The sequence below is a fragment of the Marmota marmota genome, unplaced genomic scaffold (genome assembly GCF_001458135.2).
Source record: "Marmota marmota marmota unplaced genomic scaffold, marMar, whole genome shotgun sequence".
NCBI lineage: Eukaryota > Metazoa > Chordata > Mammalia > Rodentia > Sciuridae > Marmota > Marmota marmota.
Window position 1 is genome coordinate 61,682,397 of NW_025999842.1, and position 24,195 is coordinate 61,706,591.

Consider the following 24,195-nt stretch of genomic DNA (forward strand, 5'->3'; position numbering starts at 1 on the left):
TCCAGTATATTCCAAACTGATTTGCTTCTAGAAGCTGTTTCTCATGTAGACTCACAAATTATCATTTATCCATCCATTCACTAATTCATTCAAATATACTGCTTGCTGATTAGAATACCAGTTGTTTCCCAAGAATTGATGGTATCTTGGTAAACAAATCAGATGTGAAATCTGCCTTCTAGAACTTACATCTAGTGAAAGAGACTAACATTCATGATGTCAAAAATAGTATATAACCACATACTAAAATATGAGCCTTGAAAGGAAGTATAGGATCTTTGGCAATTCATTGGGGTACCTGTTCTAGGCCATCAGGGAAGAATTCTCTAGGAATTTTGAGGAATTACCTAGAGGAAGATGAGGATTGTAGAGGAAAGAGAACCCAGGCAGAGTAAATAATGATTACAATGATTATCAGGCAGTAGGAGGGATGACCGTGTGTTGAAGGAGTGGGTAGAAAATGTGTTTAGTAGGAGAGGAAGTGAAGAGATAATGTGGCTCAAGAAAAATAATTGGATCAAGTCGTATAGGTCGCTCCAAGGTTATTGATCTTTTTGTCATCAGAGTTACTGACTGCCAATGGTGAGTTTAGAATAGAATCACAATCTGATTGCTCTTTCAAAGGATCACTTTGATGCCTGAGAAAAATAGTCTGGAGGTGGAACGGGGTATTAGGGGTGTGGGCCAATGTGTAAGAACCAACTTGGCGACTGTCACATCAGCTTATAACAATAGGGAAGAAGGTATTGGCAGTGCAGATGCAGATGAGGTGGTTGATTCAAATGATATTTAAGAAGTAAAAAAATGGCAGAACTTAGCAAAGATAATTGGGAAAATTTTGAATTGCAAACCTGGATAGATGTAGCACCTATTAGGAGAGAGCACAAAATGGTTTTGAATATATTGAATTTGAAATGCCTTTAAGACAAGAGAATTTTTTATACTGGTTTCAAGACTGGTAATGTGCATTTGGGAGTCACTGACAAGTGCACACTAAAACCATAGAAGATATTTCACAAGGACAAAGTATAGTGTGAGAAGACTAGGAAGGCTGAGACTTGAAACACCTACACATCTGAGAGCTCATGGGCTGATGAATGAGATTAAGGAGTGTCAGAGAAGCAGGGAAAGCCCAAACAGAGCATGTGGGCATTGAAATCAGAGGGGATAATGATGTTTCAAGAATCAGAGAGACTGTCAGGTATTGTTGAGAGATGAACTATAATGAGAACTTAATTTTTTCCATTCTTTGTCTTAATGGGAATGTCATCAGACACTGGGGACTGATGGGAATGAAGTACATAGTGGAGGCACTTAACGAAGTAAATGGGAAATAACTTAATCTATAGAAGTTCTTGAAGAACAGGAGAGTCACAAAGTGGAACTGACAGGGAATAATGTGGGACCCAGACAGAATATATATTTGCTCACCTAATCAGGGAGAACGGCAGTGGTTTTAGGTGATGATTGGGAGGATCTAGAGGAGATGACTTCAACAGCGCACTTTTCCTGAGAATGTGGGAGGAGTAGGATCCACAGTCCAGCAGGAGGGATTGTCCCAGCCCAGGAAGACTAATGGCTCTGCCATTTTAACGGCTGGACACAGGTCATGTAGGGACAGGGGTGTTTGATACAGATGTGGGTGGGTGAACAGGTTTATTTAATTGGGAGAAGTTGAGAATTTCTGACAAAAGACTTCTACTTTCTCTATTAATAGAAAGCTTAGCTCTGAGCCGAGAGTGAGGTAGAGATGGAAAATGTAGTGTCCTGGAGATTTGAGTTGATGTGGAGAGGATTGTACAATTAGGACTCAGATAGCAAGTTATTTAGAACAGGGTTTTGCCCTATGGTTGGACTTAAATGGAAGAGAAATAACAACTACTTAGGATATTTGTCAAAAACACATTTTGGTAAATTCTGTTACATATTATCCAAATTTCTAAATGAAACAGCTTATTTTTTTCTATTGTTTTCATTAGATAGTAGATTATTTTTAAATAATAAATTCAGCATAGGTGTCTGAAGACTGTTAAAGTTCAATTTTAAAATTATAAATGAAATCACAAACTGCTACACCAAATTTGATGCATTGAATCAAGTTAACATTTGAAAGTTAATAACACATTTTTGCATGGAAGTTTCCCAGTTAAATATTTCTTCCTCCCTTTGAAGTTATGGTTTTCCTCAATTTTATATCAAGCATAGGTGTTAAATCTGTTAACGCTAAGAAATGAAACAGGTATATTTTGGATACTAAGGAACTGTATAAAGCTTTTAATACCCACTGTTTTTAATTTATGCAAAGTTTTAAGAAAATAAACCCTGTGACCAATGGTGATTATAAATTTAGTAGCTTATACAGAGAATGAAATGACCAAAATTTAAAATTCTGATTTAGAATTGGAAGGGATTGTGAGTAAAAAAAAAATCTTGGAGGAAATTTTGGTTTTATATTTCATATAAAATATTTCATAGAGATGCGTTTATGCATAAGAATTCAAACAGTGGGGATAGTTCTGGGCTCATGGGTTTTATTACACATGCCATGCTGGCAAAAGGAGGTTGGTTTGTGGGTGTTGGTTGAGTTCCAGTTCCACAAAAAGATATTTTGGGAACAAAACTTGTTTCCTTGAGATGAAGGCCCCAGATAAGATTTAGAGGGTCCCACAGTCAGGACCCAACCCTCAGCCCATGCTTTGTTGTTTGTTGTTTACATTTTTTAATTGAGAAAATTAGCATGGCACTCTAATTTTACATAAATAAAATATATTCCAATAATGATCTCCATGAAATGCAAAATTATGTATAATAATTTAGTTATTATGTATAACAATAAGCAATGTTGGATGTCTTTCAAAGTACATGTGGATTTTCAAAAACTTCTCTAGCTTTATTGTGATGTTTCTAATTAAAGGAGATTATGTTTGGGGGAAGTTGTGGCTATAGTTTTACATTTCAAAAAATATAATTGTTCTGGTCTTTTTTAAATACAATGACTAATAAATGTAGCTTGAGAGTTACTAGTTAAAAGATTTATGATTTTTTTGCTATGTTAGAGAAAACAGATATGAAAGATCTTGGGAAGAAAAAAAGTAAAGATGGAGAAAAGGAAAAGGAAAAATTCAAATTTTCAATTCATGGCTCAAGACCCTCATCAGATGTACAGCACTCCATGCAGTCCCTCTCCGATTGTAAGCTCTTTGTCTCAGAATGCTCTTTATTTTAGTCGTTCCCTAAAATGCTGGAAAATGTGGAAGCACAGAGATGTATTTTCTGTTTTGAAATATCTAAGAAAGATTGTTGGGCTTTTCCCATAAGTGTTGGGCCCTCTATGTAAAGGATGGCTGTGCACATTGCGGCCAGGTCCTCTGTAGAAGACAGAAGCAAGCCAAGTTCTTCCCGCATGACAGTCCAAGGAGAAGCAGCCCCATGTGGGCATTTTTCTGAAAGATGCTTACAAGTCTAAATTTATCATCCAAATCTAAGTAAATTTGAAATTCCTCGTTTAGTAACATCCAAATTAAAGAAAAAGTGTATGTGTAACTCTTTGCTCACAGTGTATGTACCTCCAGCTCTTTGACAGTTTCAGACCATGAAGCATGGTCTGTATAGTGGTGGCCTGTTTACTGACAACCATACTTTTTTTGTGTATCACATTGTGACTGGACAGATACAGCAGATCCATACAGTCTCATTGTATAAAGATCATGTTTTCTTAGTGAAAATGCTCAGGATTCTATCTACTACATAAAAATCATACTGTATCTCCCTCGTTTCAGTTAATATCTTTCCAACTTACATAGACAGATGGTTCCAAAGGTCCTGGGTCAGGGGACCTTTATCCTCTGTACCACCTAAAACAATCTAGTACAACAGCCTCTAATGGTATCATATACTATAAAAAAAATTACACTTCAGATTGTTCAAGAGGAGATTTCAATATCTCTTTTGAGACTCTGTAGTCCCAACAAAGGGGTCCTCTATCTTAGTGCTCCCAGAGTGTTGATTACAATTTTCAGCTCATCCTTCATTACGTGGTTGAAAATATGTCTTTCTGACTCCAGCACTGTGCTTTATCTATCTGGTTTATTTTCATTTTGTATTCTTCCTTAATATATTATAATGATTTTTATTAGAAAATTTTAATAGTTCTGGCCTCTGATGTTTACTGAAATGAGTCCAGTGATGTGGTAAAGAAAATAGTCACTAGTTACTGCATCTTAAATTTTTCATTAAAATTTATTTTCTTGTATTGATGCCTTAAGTAATATTTTCTGAAAGTGGGAAATATCACATTATCAAAGTTCATCTTTATTAAAATGGCTGAAATTTGCTCTAGTTTCTTTCTTTGTGAAAGTGAGGGTAATGGTGCCTTTTTTCCACTGGAACACAGTTAAGGTCAATGTCAATATACAGAACGTAGGTTCCGATTGGAGCCACTGCCTGAGTCAAATCCTTTATGGAAAGAGTAAGCACCAGGCAATTGATGGAGGCTCCTTAAAATCAGAATCTTCTGATTTCTTAAAGTGAGCATGGTATCTATGAGGGCTCCTCTGAGAATTAATTATTAAAGTCCAAGTAAAGTGCTTGGTAAATGTGGGTAGAAATACATTTTAGTATACTTATTGCTGAAGTCTTTGTTAATTCCTAAACATGTCCAAGATACCATGTTAAAATGAATTCTACAGGACTCTATCTACCATAAATAAAAGACAGTGGCCATATGAACTTCCTTCTCCCATACAGTTAAATGTAAGTGGTTTGAGAGATGGTATTGTTAAAATTCATTTCCTTAAAACAGCTGTTTTGGTTTTACTTATACCAGATTATACAGGGACCCTGAGCATTCAAAAGGTAATTGACTTACAATTCAAACTCTATGAAAAAAATAACATGACATTTATATTATTTATATTCAACTTGACATAAATAAAATGTCATAGGTAACTGAGAAATCATGAAAAGTTTAACGTGAAGTACTCCTATTTTATTAATTTTATGAAAGTAGTGCATTTATCACAGATGTTATTAAAATAATATGTCACTCAAAGTTTTAAAATGTTATAAATAATATATAATTTTAAGGTGTCAAAAATCATGTAGATATTTATTCATGTTTATACATATATGTATATATTTACATTTATATATTTAATATATACTCTAATAACTATGTGGCATTTAAGAGTTTTTTTATTTTGTTTTTTTGAAAGTAAATGTATTAATTAAGGTAACTAACAAATGGTTCAAACAGTATACATATGTGTGTGTGTGTGTGTGTGTGTGTGTATAAATTACATAAAATCAAAGACCTGTGTTAATGATTGGCAAGAAGCTCATTTCTAAATGGTGTTTGGAAGACCCAGCCTCCTTATTTCTTATGGCTCTGACAACTTCAGCAATGTGGATTCTAAATTTCTATACCCGCAGATGGAGAAAGACCTAGAGCTCTGCAAGAGTGGCATTTTTAAGGGCAGAGCTAGCTGTATCCTGTATCACTTCTGCTCACCACCTTCTGACTGTGATAGAAGTCTATAGCCCACCTAACTGAAAGGGAAATCAGGAAATAGAGTTTAGCTGAATGTTTTGGAGAAAGAGAGAACCATTTTGGTGGCAAACCGTCAATCATTGCCACATTCCACTTCCTTGATCTCCAGGTGTCCATGTCATTCTTCTTCCCACATATACAATATGTTCACCTCTTACCAAGAATCCCAACCAAATTGCTATTTAGTAATTGCATCTAGTGCAAAGTCTGGGATCTCCAAGTCATGTGCTTATACCCATGACCATGTAGGTCCACCCCTATATCTAATGTATTGTTGAAGAAGGACAGAAGATCTGCAATATAAGTTTCCACCATGAAAAGAAGAGAATAGGAGCTGTATTGTAGTCACTCACCACAGCAACTAAAAAACTCTGCTGAGAGGACCCTGTGCAGACCTTTATTCTGGCACAAGGGGCAGCTTCTTGGCATTGACTATTCTCTTGGAGGAACTCTAAATGAAGTGTTAACTAGCTTTATGAACCCAGGGAGTACTGCTCCAGAGTTCACACTGCTGTATTATACCTCCTTCAATATCTGTGGACATTACCAGCTTTAAAATTTGTTGAACACTTATTCTCTAAACAACTAAATTTGAAATGTAACTTAATAAAATCTTGAATTCAAATTGTAACATTAATTTAAAATACTGAAGCTCTAGGAAAAAAATGAACAAATCAGACCCTTCTCATAGCTGAGAAAGAAGTAGTATCAGGAATATTAGAGATTTGAATTTTGAAGTTACCTAACTACAAGAAAACTTAGAATTTGTTTAGTAATATAAAATAGCTCAGTAACATGGTAACTGTTAAAAATTTTGTTTAAAAAAAATACAAATCAGTAAGATTGGAATATGTCTTGTTGGAAGAGTAAGGTTGACTATTTTCTGACCATGAGAGAGATTTTGCTGGATGTTCATAATTTCTTCTTCCTTCTGAGAACAGATTTTTCCAGCCTCTGTTGAAGTAAAATGTGGCCTGTGCCTGTGTTCTAGCCCATGGAACAGGAACAGAAGCAATGTGCACCATTGCCAGTTGACCCCTGAAATAAATGCTCTTGTGTGAAATCCCCCTTTTCTAACTTGGTGTGGTTAAGGTTACACTGTTAAAGATGGTGGAAGACTGGGAAGAGCAGGGAGACGTGTATTGCTGCTTGGAATCTGTCTGGGGTTTAGTCATGTCTGTGTGAAATGCTTAGATCAGAGCTTACCATGGAGTAAGCATTCAATAAAAGTTAGCCACTATAAAAAATTGAGTTAATATCACACCGAAAAATGATTTATAATCTTAGACAAATATCCCTTATGAATTTGCAGTAGTTATGTAGTAATTTGGAGTTCATCTCACTGTGAATCATCGTTTCAGGCTGAAACTGTTATTTATTAAGGCAGTGAATATCTAACATAAAATGAAATCAATGATAAAAATGATACTTAAGCAATCTTATTTATTTTATAGCAGAGTCTTCTGAAATATAGGGAATAAGAAGAGGTGCACTAAACTGAAACATCTAAATTATACCAATGAAATCCTCCTAAGCAATAAAATACATGTAATTAGCAAGGCAGTTTTGGAAACTGCACAACTTCTAAAGACTGTACAAATATTTTAAGGCAGTTTTAGAGGTTAGAATTTTAAATGTCATCTCCTTAAGTGGGTCTTTTTTCTCCCTTAAATTTATTCATCAATTATTCGACTTGATTGTATGCATTTGTTTTTATTCCATGAAATACTACTTTAACATCTGGGAAGACAAATAAGAACATTCTATGGTTTATGTAATGAGTTGTTCTTTAAAAGATACAGAGCTCCTGGATCCAAATATTTGCCTCTAAGATATTCTGAAAGCATTTTTTTCATATGTAATGATATGAGGAAGTAGTATTATGGAAATCAGATAGCATATTTACAGAGATATAATGGACCAAATATGAATTCTCTGAGACTCTTTTCAAATATCTCTTATCTTTTTCGTTAACAGACTCTTTGAGAATCTTATGAAAATTATGAAACTTCTCTCTTTTCCCAAATACTTAGTGCTATTAATTGAATGTGCCCCACAATGATCATGATTTGAAAACTTGGTCACTATGCAAAATTTTGGGGAGGTGAGGCTTAATGAGAAGTGCTTTAGGTCATGAGGGTGGAGCAGAGGGATTAATGGCATTATTGCACAAGTGAACTGGTTATCACAGTAGTGGGCTTACTCTAAAAGAGGGAGTTTGGCCCTCTTTTCTGTCTAACCCTCTCTTTGCCCTTTGGCTTTTGCCATGGGATATTACAGCAAAAAGACTGTCACCAGATGCCAGTTCCTCAATATTAGACTTCCCAGCCACTAACTGTGAGGAAATAAATTTTGGTTCTTTATAAATTACTCAGTTTGAGGTATTCTGCTATAGCAGCACAAAATAGACTAAGGCACTTAGTATGCACACAAATGTGCAATGTTTTACCTATTTGGGGGAGTTTCTGGACCCCTGAATCCCTTTTATAAGATGTAAATATTTTAGCTTAAAATAACCTATTTTTATTATGTTGCTACCCAGAATTCATAGGTTAGTGATAAGATGATAACACCAAAACTGTGATACCAGTATTTATAAGCAGCTTCAATTTGATGGTCTGTGCCATGACATATGCTTATTAAATATTTAGAAGTTGACCCCTGAATAAACGCTGATGTTTTCAATATTTTCACATTAAATATTGCAATCCCATAAAAATGCTATTGTCATAGAATTTAAAGCACATTTTTTCTGTCATCAACTGATGAGGTCCACAACCAAGTTAAGATGGCGCCTGGCAGTATGCTAGGAGGAGTGGTTTGTGAAGTAATGCCAGCAAGCCATTAGGATGATGAGGATTCCTTAATGACTGACTTCTGTGTCTAGATTATGTCAATTAAGTTAAGCTGTGTGTAATCATTAAGATGATGAGGATTCCTTATTGGTTGACTGCTGTATCTAGTTTATGTTAATTAAGTTAAGCTGAGTGTAATTAGTTAAGTATATATACCTCTCTGTCCCGTAATAAAGCGGTTTCTGCTGTATCAATCTTCACAAATTGCTTGTCACCACCCCCCCAGTTATTTTGCCCAGCCAGACTGTGGCAATCAACATTATTAATAGCTATATGTTAAGACCATGTTCTTTACCTCATATTTCTAGTAATTATTGTTCTATGACCTAATTTAGAATTCCCAAGTTTCTGTAGATTTTATCATTCAATACTATAAAATAAATGGAAAATGTTCTCTCAAAATACTTGCATCATAGTCAAATTTTTATTTTAATATCATATAGAGTCTAGAGCTTAAATGACATTATAGGTTTATGGCAAATTATTTGATTCCTTAATATTAAATATTTAGCTTTAAGAAACTTTAGGAAAGACATAAAAACTTTCATTGTATAATATGCAAATATGGGATATAATTTGAACTAAAAATTTTTTTAATATTTAGTTTTTAGTTATAAGTGGACACAATGTCTTTATTTTACTTTATGTAGTGCTGAGGATCGAACCCAGTGCCTCACGCACACCCCGCAGCTGCTCTACCTCTGAGCCACAACCCCAGCCCCTAAAAAACTTTTAAACTTAAAGATTTTAAAATCAGAATTTAGAAGAGAATTAATTTGATGGTTGATTTTATGTGTCAACTTCACTGAACCATGTAATGCCCAGATATTTGATTGTAAGCCATTAATTTTTAAAAGAGTAGGCTGGGTAACATAGACTGCTTGATCTAGTGCAAGTGGACCTCATTCAATCAGTTAAATGCATGAGAAAAAGTCTGGCTGTCCCCCAATAAGAGAAAATTCCTGCTGCCTGATCACCTTCGGACTCAAAGTGAAACTCTTGACTATTCCTGGGCCTTGAGTCTGTTGACCTTCAGACAGGAACTATATAGTTAGAACTTGTCAGCCCCCATGATCATGTGAACCAATTCCTTATAATAAATCTCCTTTTATATATTTTATATTGGTTCTGTTTCTCTAGATACACCTGACTAATACAGATACTCGTACCATGAAGTAGGGTGCTGCTGTAACAAATACCTACAAATATGGAGGTGGCCTTGTAACTGTGATGGGTAGTGGCTGGAAGAGTTTTGAGGTGCCTTCTAGAAGCAGCCAAGATTGTCTTGGAGGGCCCTTCCCCCCAATATCTTTCTTTGGTGCATTATAATTGTATATAGATACATATATGTAATAAGTTGTTATATATTCGTACATGCACACAATCTAATTTGGCTAATGCCATTCCCCAGTTTTTCCCCTTGCCATTCCCTCCTCCCTCCCCCTAGTCCCTGGTCCCTTTCCTCTGTGCTACTGATTTCCTTTTGGTTTTCATGAGATTTCTCCATTCTCACCCCAATTTTCTTTTCCCTTTTCCTCTTTAGATTCCACATATGAGACAAAACATATGACCCTTGACTTTTCTGAATTTGGTTTATTTAACTGAACATAATGTTCTCAGTTCCATTCATTTTTCCTCAAATGGCATAATTTCATTCTTCATGGCTAAATAAAACTCCATATATATACTAATTTTTTATATCTATTCATCCATTGTCAGAAACCTACACTGGTTCCATGGTTTGGCTATTGTGAATTGTGCTGCAATAAACATGGATATGCATATATCACTCTACTATGCTGACTTTTTAATTTTTAGGATAAATACTGAGGCATGGTCTAACTACATCATATGATAGCTCCATTCCTACTCCTTGAGAAAACCCCATACTTTTTTTTTTCTTTTTCATGTTAGTTTTATTAATTTACAATCCTGCCAACATTTTAACTAAGGGAATAGAGAAATCAGGATGGAATAAAAGAAGGCTATTGGACTTCTAAAGTCTACAGAACAGAACAATAGAGCTGTCTGGCTTTGAAAATAAATATGTGTTATCTTTCAAGAAAAGGGAAGAATGATCCCTTGAAGTGATTCAAAGACACTCAGGGCTTCCACTGTCATGAAGGCCCACGGAGCTAGACTGTTTCCACCCAGCCTCAGCGGGTAGGCTCACCTTTCCTGTTTCAGTAAGTCAGGCTACCCCTACAAAGAGCAGGTGGGCACTCCTGCCAATATCCTTATGAGTGGATCCATTGCAAAGAGTCACCAGGCAAGGCCTCCACCCAGGTCTGAGTGGTTGGGGCCACCACCTAGAGCTATTGGGTAACAGTGAGCCCAGAAGGCAGAGAATCCAGCCAAAGATTGTTCTAAAGCTTTAAGATCTATTGGACTTTGCCTTGTGAGGTTTTAGACTTACTTGGAATCCGTCTCTTCTTCCTCTTTCCTCCTTTCCTGTTTCTTCCTTTTGGAATGAAATCATCTTTCCTTTGCCTGCCTCAACGTTGTGTTTGGAAGCATCTACCTTGTCTAGTGTCACAGGCTCATAGTTATGGAGCAGTGACTCAAACCTCAAGTCTTAACCATATGCTATTTAGATATTTATACAAGACTTTGGACTTGTTTGAGGTAGAAATTGAGGTAAAAATCAGCTAAGATTTTTTTTGGTGCTTTGAGGATGGGATAAATGTCATTTGCATGTAAGAAGGGCATACATTTAAAGAGCTGAGATCAGAAGGTTACGGAAGGAAATGTGTATCCCCCATATTCAAGTGTTGAATCCCTAACCCCCAATGTGAGTCTATTTGAAGATAATTTCTTTTTTTAAATTTTTTATTATTTGTTGTTCAAAACATTACAAAGCTCTTGACATATCATATTTCATACATTTGATTGAAGATAATTTCTTTAGAGAAGTAGTTAGGGTTCAATGAGGTCACAAGGGTGGTACCTTAATTCAGTGGGGACTGGTCTAATAAAAAGAGGAAGACAGTAGATCTCCCTCCCTTCCTCTCCCCCCCTGCCTCTCTCTCCCCCCTTCCCTTTGCCATGTGAGGTCACATGAGGCACAGTGAAAACGTGACTGCTTAGACCCATTTTTATTAGAATTTTCTTGTGACAATGTTTGTTTTACAGGTTCTTCAGGAATTCAGTCCCCTCATATGGCTGTTTATGCTACCTTTACACCTCTCTATTTGTTTGAAAACAAGATTTTTTCATTAGAGAAGATGGTAAGCATTCAAAACCAAGAAATACATTATTATTTAAGGTGTGTGTAGGTGGTGTGGGGTGGAGGGGTTCTTTGACTTACAGGGACCTGGCACATCCAAAATTATCTTAGATGATTACAATTCTGATTTTTTAAAAAGAGAAAAAAATATAGTCACACTTTAGTTTTAAATATTTGTTATTATACACAGAAGGAAACGTAGACTTTATAAATGTCAGTGAAAATGATACATACCATTCCTGAATACTGATTAATGAACTTCCCATACATAGACCACACATATTTTCCTAACCTAAGATGATTTGAATTAATCCACACTCTGGCTGGACAGCCACTTTATGAACTTCCTTGTATCCGAAAATAATATGATGGAAATGCTACTTGCTTGTTTTCTTTCAAATTTAACAAATTTTAGAAAATGTGGTCAAAAGTAACAAAATATTCATGGTATACATGCCTAAGCACAGGCACTGCTGACATTTTGGCACATATCCTTTAATTTTCTTCTATGCATCTATTCTCTGTGTACTTGTGTGCTTTTTTTTTTATAAAGTAGAAACCAGTTTTTCATTTAACAATTACATTATTAGCATTTTTCTCATGGCATTACATTTTAGTCATTATAATTTTTAGCAGATGCATAATATTATGCTGTTGTATAATTTGTAAGCTACCTTTTGTTGTTAGGGAAATTTTTTTCCATTTCCCTGGTAATAGTAAAGTGTATCAAGTTTCTATACAATATATTTCGACAAATGCTAAATTGCATTTAGAGTGTATTGGGTCCCAATACTGTTTTGGAACTTTAGACATCTAATACTTAATTGCTAGGATTCCTTACATTCTAAAGTCACTACCTTAAAGTATAAGACTAAGAGTTACAGTGACATAAGTGCATATGAATGTTCCTTTGGTTAGTTCGAAAGAGCTGAGCTTTAAAACTTTAATGAAAATTAGCTTGAAATGTAAATACTCCTATTGGATACTGATTATAATACTTTACTATATGCATTGTATTTGTCTTTTTAAAAATTTTTTATTTATTTTTTTAATTGGTTGTTCAAAACATTATAAAGCTCTTGACATATCATATTTCATACATTAGATTCAAGTTGGTTATGAACTCCCAATTTTACCCCAAATACAGATTGCAGAATCACATCGGTTACACATCCACATTTTTACATAATGCCCTATTAGTAACTGTTGTATTCTGCTACCTTTCCTATCCTCTACTATCCCCCCTCCCTCCCCTCCCATCTTCTCTCTCTACCCCATCCACTGTAATTCATATCTCTCCTTGTTTATTTTCCCATTCCCCTCACAACCTCTTATATGTAATTTTGTATAACAACGAGGGTCTCCCTCCATTTCCATGCAATTTCCCTTTTCTCTCCCTTTCCATCCCACCTCATGTATCTGTTTAATGTTAATCCTTTCTTGTATTTGTCTTTTAGATTAGCTTGGGAGCATAATGTTATCATTTTTATCTTCTTCTCCTTTTCCTTTTCATCCTCCTTCTTCTTCTTGCTCTTTCTTCTCCTTCCTCCTCATTCAATTTTTTAGATAGAGCCATTCCTAACTGCAAAAATATACCACGGAGCAGTGATAACATCATAAAAATGACCAGGCACAGCATGCCATCTTGAGTAGAGGGATAGTAGCAGTTTCTCTGATTTTAAAGTGAAGCTGTGATTAGCTATAGTTCAATAGCAGAATCAGAAATTTGTTCTGGTTCTTAAAATAAGTAGCACAATATTTCAAGTGTGCTTCCAACTTCTTTCTCAAATCAAGTATCTTGTTGAGATTAGGGCTGGCCACCTCATCCCTGATTCTTTTCTTAACCTCTTTTCCTGCCACTGATGCGGTCTGGCTCAGATATTCTAGTTAAAGACTATCTGCACTATTAAAGAACACTAGCGTGTTTTGTACAGTGCTATGGCCTTGGGTCTTGAGAGGTACTCAGACTCTTTTAAAAACATTAACATGTAGGCCTAGGATGAATGCTTTACTTAACAAACAACAGTATGCAAAATAATCTAATTGAACTTATGGTGGTATTACTGAAAAATCTAAGATTAAACACAAAGTTAATTTTGAATTTAAAAGACAAAAAAAAAAAACCCTATAAGCACATATGTGCATTTGCTGGTTAATTCAGTTTATTAATTATCTATTATATGCTAACAATATGCTATGTCCTAAAGATACAAAGTAAGTAAGATTGACCAAGTCTTTCCTCACAAAGCTTAAGAATCTGATGAGGCAATCAGACAATTAAGCAAACTTTGCTAATACAGTTAGAAACCTGTCATAACACCAGGCTCATGAGGTGCCTGCATCATGGTAGATGTAGCTGCACCATGTGTGTTTGGAGTTGTGACCAAATGAATAATTGAATGAATGAATGAAAAAAAAATCAATGGAGAAGAAAAAGCACAAATGTCAGTTTTTCCAATGGATAACCAGAGAACTCCCAAGAAAAACTAACAGTTTAAGCTAAGACCTTGAGACGTTATGCAGGTAAACAAGAAAGAGTGTGTTAGCAGCAGAGAGAATCTTACATTGGAAAGGCTGGAGTGAAAGAGGCCCCACTGGGTTCAGGAAACTACTGGAAATCAAATAGCTTGTAAAGGGAGACATGGGAAAGGCAGCCGCAGTTGTGGGTGGAAGTCAGGTCTTTATAAATCCGCACCTTGGATGTTGAAATAGTATAAGTTGTCAGGGGATCTGCAATTAACACAGCAAAGGCAACAGTAATTAACCTGCCCCCAAGGCTATGACGGTCATATGAGGGTCATGCTTCTCCTAGCTTGCCTGCTGATTCTTTTAGGTTAGCTCTATCTATGAGGCTGTTCTAGTTTCCTGATAAATATCAGATTATAATAGAGATACAATGTTTTAATAATAAGCCTATAGGAAACAATCTCTTTCCTAATAAAATTTTATTAAATGGAGAACACTGCTAAACAAAGACAATGAGATCAAGTAAAACAAAGTTAATAACTTGCATTTATTTAAATAAGTGAAGAAGATGACAAGAGAAACTATAATAAAACTTGAAAAGGAGCAAGATGCCAGGAATTACCCTACACGGTTCAACATCCTCCCCACTTGGGTATTCTAAATGGTTATAGTTTTATTTAGATGGATGACTTAGGAGTTTTAAGAAAGGTTCCTCTGTGTGCCAAAGCTCCTGCTCCTTGCTTCAGAAAGTTTGAAATGAAATGGGGTAAAAGAGTAAAAGGAGTTTAGGAAAGGAAATATCTATTGTAAGTGTTATGAATTATTCAATAAAAACTTATTGGGCACCTACTGGGTGTTTCAAGTACTATTCTAAATCCCTGTCTGCCTCTAATGCTAATCCAAGGAACTTTGAATTCTTCGATGAAATTTCTTATCATTGAACTCTTATTAATAACATTGTTTTACATAAATCAGAATCATTGTGTAGTACATTGACAATAAAATGAAAAATTAGAAATTGCCTTTTTAAAATTTCTCATGCTAAAGTCAAGTTGGTACTTTGGCAGATGACTCAAACAATAAGTAGGTGCTCACACCATACTTTGTTATTCGGACTGGTACTTTACATTTTCAAAATACTTGAAATCATTTTACTTTCAAACACTCTACAGTTCAATAAAGAAAGACTTTAAAAATGCAAAGGCTTGTTGCAATAATGAGAAATTAACATAGGTAGGCCAAAAATATCACTTGAAAAAATGTTCAATTTATTGAATGTATAAATACTTCTTTGAGTCTGACCTCTATTTTTGATACTGTTAATATGTGACTTTTTGGGGGGTCACTGGGGATTGAACTCAGGAGCACTCAACCACTAAGCCACATCCCCAGTCCTATTTTGTATTTTATTTAGAGACAGGGTCTCACTGAATTGCTTAGCACCTTACCTTTGCTGAGGTTGGCTTTGAACTGGCGATCCTCCTGCCTCAGTCTCCCTGGCAGCTGGGATTATAAGCATGTGCCCCCAAAAGTATGACTTTTATAGAACTACACCTTTTTAAATACTAAATGAGGCAGGTTTTTATTGAATGACCTCGAATTCTTTCATAAGATTTCATTGAAAGGGGCTGGGGCTGTAGCTCAGTGGCAGAGCGCTTGCCTAGAATGTGTGAGGCACTGGGTTAAATCCTTAGCACCATGTAACAAACTAATAACAAACAAATAAAGGCATGCTGTCCATCTACAAGTATAAGCAACAAAATTTTAAAAAGAAGATTTCATTGAAAGGATTACTTTCAAGTATTAACTTGATCCATGGAAATTTCTAAAATCTGACAAAGTTCAAGCTGTAGGAGAAGTTTCTAGGAAAGTTTTTTTAAAGCCACTTTAAGACATAATTACAGAAATTTTGGAATATTTTTCAGCAAACTGCTAAAGTCCAATAAAAAAAAGAAAAAGAAAAAGAAAAAAAATTCTCTACTTCTTAATTAGGCCACTCTAAAGACCATTAAGTCACTTTTATCTTTACTTTGAATATCTTTACTTTTACATGGTTCTACTTGACTCATCCTTCTTAGGATGATTCCCCCAGTTCTAGCTCATGGGTGCCCCCACCTGTTTTGTATATGTCTTGGCGAAGTATAGATTGAGCTGAGTCCTGAGAGCAAGGTAGATTCCAGCTAAAGCAGTAATTTGGAAGAGGCTGATGGGTAGACTGCAGGGTCTTCTAAGTGACCCTTTTATAAATTTAGAGATTCAATTGCAGTTATTCTATCAAAATCAATGATGCAAAATTAGAAGGAAGGAAGAGTTATTGGCAAAACCAATTTTAATGTAGTAATATTGCATTTTATTTTAAGTGTTAAAGCAAGCTGTGAAAGTCAGAATTTGGATATGGTATACATGTGTTATTTAGACTAGTACTTTACATTTTGTGTGTGTGTGTGTGTGTGTGTGTTTATAACTTCAAATTTCACACACTTTTTAATTTCTGATGGCATATATTAGGCAGAAGTCAGTAACCCAAGTCTATGTAAATATTATTCTGAATTATTCCAAAGTAGAGTGGCTTCAGGAGAGCTGAGAATTTGAATATGGAAACACTCCTAGATTTGGCAGGGCAGCCTGTGTCCTGTGCACTTGCATGAATGCCACACTGTCATGAATAATCAGGGGGATTTCCCAAGAGGGAGCCCGCTGTTAGAAAGTGAGGGAACAGTCTTAGAAAAGGCAACCGCCTGCCACCCAGTTGACCTGAGCACATATAGGACAGTGAATTGTCTTTAATATTAGGTAACAATTCCCAGTAATAAACACTAGGATTAAAACTTGGACCTATAAAAATCATGGTGAAAATTTTGGACAATGACTAGAGTGCTAAGTTGCTGTCTCATGAGGATCTTGAGCCTTTAGAACTGATTCTAGTTCTAGTCTCTCATTTTTTTCAAAGGAGAACATTAGCCTCTCTCCATCAAAATTAAAAGATGGAAAGAAATATAAATGGTGACAGTGCTTATAATAAAGGAGGTACAAAAATGGATGGTCAAATTTTCTAATTACCAGTCTCATGGTGATAGCATTTTTATATTGACGAAAGTAGGATCTTAAAACTGGAGGTGACTGAAAGAATCCTTTTGAATCTTTTCTCCATTTCCTAGGCAAATTCTGCTGAGAAACTTAGAGAATATGGACTCTCCCACATCTGTAGCCATCCTGTGCTGGTGATGCGAAGCAGGTCATGTCCTCTTACAGCCCCACCAAAACCACCTCCCTTACCTCGCTGGAAGCTCATCCGCCCCAAAAAAGAGATGGTCATAACAGATGAAGCTCAAGGTAGTGTCGTGTTGTCTTGAAATGTTTCCAGTTACCAGTTCTCTTCATAAAAGTTTTTTTTTCTTTATTTTTTTTAATTTATTTTTTTATTGGTTGTTCAAAACATTACAAAGCTCATGATATATCATCTTTCATACATTTGACTCAATTGGGTTATGAACTCCCATTTTTACCCCAAATACAAATTGCAGAATCACATCGGTTACACACTCACATTTTTACATAATGGCATATTAGTGACTGTTGTATTCTGCTACTTTTCCTAAAAGTTTAATAATTTCTTTTGTGATGAAAGATGAATGTTGAGGTCCAGCTCCATTTAGCAGGACCTAAAACCTACTTGAATTTTATATCTAAATTCTATGTTCTTAAAAGACTAAATCTCTACATCTCAGAAACCCAAGCCTTTTTGTTCATTTCTAAATTGACCAGCCAATCAAGCTCTCTCTTTGAGTGATGGCACTGTTTTCTTAGCATGATAGGAAAGTAGCTTATAGTAAATAATATGGAAACTTAATAGAGTACATCAAGCCTCTGGAATGAATTTCCAAGGGGAAAATCACCATGGAATATCATGCAGAACATAATCTTTGAGTTATTCGATTTATAATTAGAATTCCTATAAAAATAGAACTTCTACTATGAAGTGGACCCCAAGTTAATACCTTCATACGTACACTTACCTAGTGAATGATGGTCATCTCCTTAGAAATAAATAGGTTCTCATGGACTAAGGAGAGAGAGGAGTGTGTTCCCATTCTGTTATTATATTCTCACAATTCATTTTTAAATTCCTCACAATCCATGTCTTCAAACCTTCACATCTTTATTCTCTACAAGTCTTTGTTCTTACTCTATTTTTTCCCCCATGCACATAATGTTTAAATAAAAGCAGGACCAAGAGGGCAAGAAAAGGAATGAATGAGACCATAAGTGCAAAATCAATTTTAAAGCAAAAACACGAAATGAGGGGATGGATTTTTAAAAAGAAATACTAATAATCAAACAATTGAGACATAAACCAATAATTCATATTTTTGTATGTCTATTCAGCATACATATTCTTCTCATAGCTAATTTACATGTATACTTTTAAATACAGGATGAGGAAAACTGGAATGCTATGGGTTGTATGTGTGTAGTGTATAAAATTATTTAAGTATTAATTTTTTTTTCTCATTCCTAGAAGCTTAAATTATCCTGTTCAAAATAGATTTTATTATTATTTTAATGTACATCTCCTTGGTTTTGCATGTTTTCCATTTGTTTTGTCTAATATTTCATTATTTTATAATTCTATTAATTCAGTAACATCATTTTCTGGAAGTTATTGCATCAGAGATTGTATAAGTGATCACTTTCTGTTACTACAATTAAATAGCTGAGGCAATTAACTTATAAGGAGTAAAGGTTTATTTGGGCTAATGCTTTGAAGATTCCACTCTAAAATTCGTTTGGTACTCTAAGGAGCCTTCATACACAGAACACATGAAAGGCAGACCATTCATCTCATGAGCCAGGAAGCAATGAAGAAGAAAAAAAAAAAAAAGACGGTGAATCCTCAGTCTCTTTCAAGGGCACATCCCCAATGGCCCAAGACCTCTCACAAGGCCCTACCTCTAAAGGTTCCACCACCTTCCAATAGTGCCATTTTGGGGACCATGCCTTTATTTAACACTGGGCCTTTGGAGGGCATTCAACTTTAAAGCTATAGCAGGAGTTTCATTCAAAGGTCATCTGAACATACAGTGAAACAGTGAAGGCAGAGCCATAGTGAACATACACTTGCCACTTACCAAAGGCATCACTGCTGAGATTTTAGATATGTTTCAGCGGTCGATCCCAGGATTCATCCTTGTATCCTTATGAGTGGTGGGACTGGCTTTGCATTGCTTTAACTCCTGCTGTCACTTCAAAGGTGGGTAATAGTTCATTGCAAGTGACAAGAGAACTGTGTCCCAGTCACAGAGGAAATTGTAAGACTCAGTGGTACTCAGGAGCCTAAAACTGCACTAATCACATAGATTGAAATATTTACCTGTTCCTCGCCTCTTATATCCCACCATAATTTATACATTTTAAAAATATAAATTACAACTGGTAACCATGTAATTTTCTTCACATTTGCTCTCTGCCTACATTGACACCACCAGTACAGCTGGTAGCAAAGATTTCTCTAGCACAACATGGGTTATCCTTGCCAGAAAGGAATAAAAAGAAGAAAAAAAAAAGTCTGTTTGGGGTGGAAAAGAGAAATGGTGGATTTATTTTTTATTCAGGCTCAGCCACCTCGCCCCTTTCTGCTAAATTCTTTCAGACATTGCCACATATTATTTTGAGTTCAGCAGTGACTTGTTGGTACCAACAAAGTGCGTGTGCTGCTTTGAGTTCCAAGAACTCCTTCTTTCCCTCCCTCATCTCTTCCTGCCTGCCTGCCTCCTAAATGCTATGTTTTAGTTAAATGCAATGAGTCACTAAAAACAGTTGTTAATTCAGAGCATTAAGGAACAACAGAATGAAAGGAAGAACACTGAACATACAGGTGTCCTCTGATTTTGCAACTGACTGTTGTGTAATTCCATGTCATATTCTCTGTAAATTGGGGATGGTAATCTCGTGATTGGTAAAATTCTATACCGGCAGTGTCCTTACCCTAGGGATGTCATATAATTGTCTTTATTCTATTAGTCTCAATAATTAAATTAAAAAGTAACCAAAAAAATAGGGAGAGAGATCATTTTGGAGGATGACAATGGAATAATCAGAGAAAATTTGTCTGTACTGTGTTATAACCTCACTTCTCTTCCTCATGTCCAATTTCAGTGCTCACCATGGGAAGGCACAAGCTGTGTTCCCACTTCTAGATCAGCTTCAGAGTTAGGAGTGTCCGCAGATCCTCTCTCACCTGGTGCTTTTGTTTCTACTCTGACCTTTAGTTTATTACATTTTCTGTTCTTCCACTAAGTTCTCCCATTTCCTCTTCCAGTCTTAAGTCACTGTGTTGTAGAGGCTAACAAAGGGAACACATTCTTAGTAAAAAACTTTCTTTTATAGAAAAATCATTCTTGTACTTGAAATAGCAGCAAATGCCAAGTAATATTTCTTTAAGATATTACCATCTTTCCCCCTCGAGACTGTTTCATGTCACACTCTAGGAAGCAAATGTGGTACAGAAAAAAAATTAATATTGGCAAGATCATAAACTGTTTCAGTAAAAAACCCTTAAGTATCTTTGTAAATTTCAATTTAACTGTATTGAAATATGTTGCATAAACATAAAAATATGTTGCATAATTAATCTAATCAGAACTGCATTTAATGTTAAGATCTGCATACAATTCTAAAAGACTTTTTAAAATGTATACCACAATTCCTAACTGCTACTTTTTAGAACCAGTAATAAAGAAGCCTGAACAGTTTCTTGAGATTTCAAGTCCATTTTTGAATTACAGAATGACTCCATTTACAATTCCAACAGAAGCGTAAGTATAAACATTCTTTCTCTTTCTCAGAAATACATCTTGTTGACAAATAAAGTACTTTGTGGTGTGTGTTGTTAAAAGAATGACACTAAATGGAAGCATTTTGAAGAACATTAAGGAAAAGGCAAAATATAGGTAGGTAGGTAGATAGGTGATAGATGGATAAATAGATGATAAATAGATATTTACTTGATGTCCTAAAACTTGTGAATACACTTATTCACTTATTAATATTAAACATCTTTGACTCACCTTTTTATGTGTGAATCTTATAGACTAAATGTTTGTCTTCCCTCCAAATTCATATATTGAAGTCCTAACCTGGAATGTGGCTGGATTTGGAGACAAAACCTTTTAAGAAAGTGATTAAGGTTAATTGAGGCCTATGGTTGGGGCTCTGAGCTGATAATATTAGTGGCCTAAGAGGAGAGACGTAGTTTGTCTCTTTCTCCTCCTCCCTGCACATACACCATGGAAAAGCCATGTGCACAGAGAGGAGGTGACTGTCAGCAAGGAAGCAAGGAAGAGGCCCTTCTGTGAAACCAATCCTGCCAGCACCCACTCTGATCTCAGCCTTCCTGTTCCAGAACTGTGAGAAAATAAATGTTTCTTATTTAAATCACCAGCCTATGGCATTTTATTATGTCAGCAAACTAATATAGATTTTGGTACTAAAAGGTGTAATACAGTGTAATGGCAATTTGAAAATTGTGGGTGTTGCTTTAGAATGGGGTACAGCTAGAGGAGTTGTGAGGTACATGCTGGAAAAATTGCACATTGCTGGGAGGAAACTGTTGGTAGGAAATGCTGACAAGGCTCCAAAAGAAAAGAGGAGAGCTGGAGAGGAAGCCCCATTATCACGGGAAACACATAAATGACGATAAACAGAATATTGGTAGAAATATGAACATTAATGGCTGTCCTGGGGAGATCTCAGGTGGAAACAAGGAGCAGGTTATTTGAAACTGGAGAGAAAGAAACCCTTATAGTTAAGTAACAAGGTAATTGGCTGAATTGTGTTCTAGTGTTGTATGGAAGATAGAATTTGCTAGCAATGTTATTGGATATTTAGCCAAGGAGATTTCTAAGCAACTCAAGATGAGAGAGATACACTGAAGAAGGAATTATCAAGTAAAAAACAAAAACAAAACCTCAGAACTTAAAGATTTGGAAAATTGTCAGCTCCCTCGTATTGCAAAAAAAAATGAGAAAGGATGTTGTGAGGAGAAGGCCAAGGGTATATATGAGCCATCACTAGATAATGGGATGACACCAACAGAAATAATAGTTTGTACTGAAGGAGATGAGAATAGGACTGAATAAGGAAAGGCTGTGGGAATTCTGAAACTCATCAGAACTATTCAGCTGCAAACATGCACCTTCAACTATGGAAAGAATGACCCCTGAGAGGATTCAGAAGTCATTTGGGCCACCTCTCCCACCACAGGCCATTGGTTTTAGCCTGAGGCACCAGAGCCACCCCACAGAACTCTGGAGGTGACACTGCTACCCCAGCAGGCAGAACAGCAAACTAAGGAGGATTATTCTCAATGCTTAAGATCTAATGAAATTTGACCTGCTAGGGTTTGGATTTACATGGGACCTGTTACCTTTTCTTCTTTCCCATTTCTCCCTTTTGGAATGGGAATGTACATCCTATGCCCATATCAACATTGTATTTTTGAAGCACGTATCTTGTCTAGTTTCACAGATTTACAGCTGGAAGAGATTATTGCTTCAGGATAAATCCTACCCTGAGGTTCAATTGTATCTGACATAGATGATATTTGGGAAACTGGGACTTTTGATTTTAGAGTGGATGTTAGGCCAAGTTAACATTTGGAGCTCTTGGGACTGGGTGAATGTATTTTTGCATGTGAGAAGGAATTTGGGATCCAGGAGTAGAATGCTGTCAACTGAGAATTTGAATTTCCACCAGAATTCATATGTTGATGGACTGACCCCTAGTGTGGCTCTATTTGAAGATGGAAGTGGTTTGAATGTGTTTGAAGATGGTTTGAATGTGTTCCCCAGAGTTCTTGCATTAGAAACTTAATACCCAATGCAACACATGGGAAGATGGAGAGTAAGAAAAGGCTTATTAAAGGCCAAGACCCTCAGAGGCTGGGGATATATCAGTTGGTAGAGTGCTTGCCTTGCATGCACAAGGCCTTGGGTGCAATCCCCAGCACACACACACACACACACACACACACAAACCCCAACAACAACAACAATTCAAGACCCTCATGAAAGAATTAATGACATTATTATGGCGTGGGTCAGTATCATGAGAGGATAAGAAGGGATATATGATAGACAAGGGTTCTGACTTCTTGTGCTCACTTGGTCTACTCCTTTCCTGCCCTCTTGCCTTTCTGAGATGATGCAGCATGAAGATCCTGCCAGATGCTGGCAGCATGGATTTTGGACTTCCTAACCTCCCAAACCATGAGCCAAATGAATCTCTTTTTTAAAAAAATTAAGTTACCCATTCTTAGGTGTTCTGGTATAGCAACAGAAATAGATTAAGACAGGAAGTCATTAAAGTTAAACAAGGTCATAAGTATGAGGTCAGGCCTGATCCAGTAAAGTAAATGTCCTTAAAGTATGAGACACTAGGAAGTGCCTTCTCCAAGCACACATTGTGAGGAAAGTTCATACAAGCACATGACTTTAATTTTGTCATGGGATCCCAAGCAGACTGACAGAGCAAGCACCATATTTCATAGGAAGATAGAAAAATGACACCTCATCCTGCATAGATATCAACTTTTGGGGTGGTGGAAGGATCTGTTGCATGTGTAAGTAAATAATCACAATAAAATTTAATAATTGCCATTAAAAAAGTTATGACTCAGATTCTGTGGTTATATCTCCAAAAATGTATTTGTAGAAATAATTAGAGCCCTAAGTACAGGACTCCTAGCTTCGGTGCTTGTGCAGGAGGTGAAGAACTTGCCTTTAGCCGGTGATGTGGGTGACTTTCCTTCTGACTATCAAGGTCCCCTCTTCCTGTCAGGCATAAGCTCATCCAGAGCTTGATATCCTTTCTTCTTCCTCCTCCTCCATCACCCATGCAGTCTTCCAGTTGAAAGTCCACACTTTGGAGACACAATGGAGGCCTTGTCAGGGGGGTAAAGTTTGGAGGCAGCTGCTGTGTCATGACTGCATGGTTAGCTTAGTTACCCTTACAAACATTTCTTGCCACACAGTCCCAGCCCTTGTCTGTCACCGGCCTCTGCTGTTTTTGACTTAGGATTTGACTTAGGATTCAATGGAGAG

The 24,195-nt window shown here is 36.1% G+C and overlaps 1 protein-coding gene across 8 annotated transcripts in view; it reads left to right on the forward strand.

The window, feature by feature from the left end:
- Adgb (androglobin) overlaps positions 1-24,195 on the forward strand; it is a 160,161-nt gene that overhangs the window by 38,155 nt on the left and 97,811 nt on the right. For 7 of the 8 annotated variants that reach the window (XM_048799529.1, XM_048799543.1, XM_048799545.1 and 4 more), the window contains exons 9-12: positions 3,057-3,191; positions 11,536-11,630; positions 17,254-17,428; positions 20,820-20,910. In XM_048799529.1, the coding sequence (XP_048655486.1) occupies positions 3,057-3,191; positions 11,536-11,630; positions 17,254-17,428; positions 20,820-20,910 (496 nt within the window). The remainder of the gene's footprint in view (positions 1-3,056; positions 3,192-11,535; positions 11,631-17,253; positions 17,429-20,819; positions 20,911-24,195) is intronic. The other variant, XM_048799547.1, reaches the window with a different exon arrangement.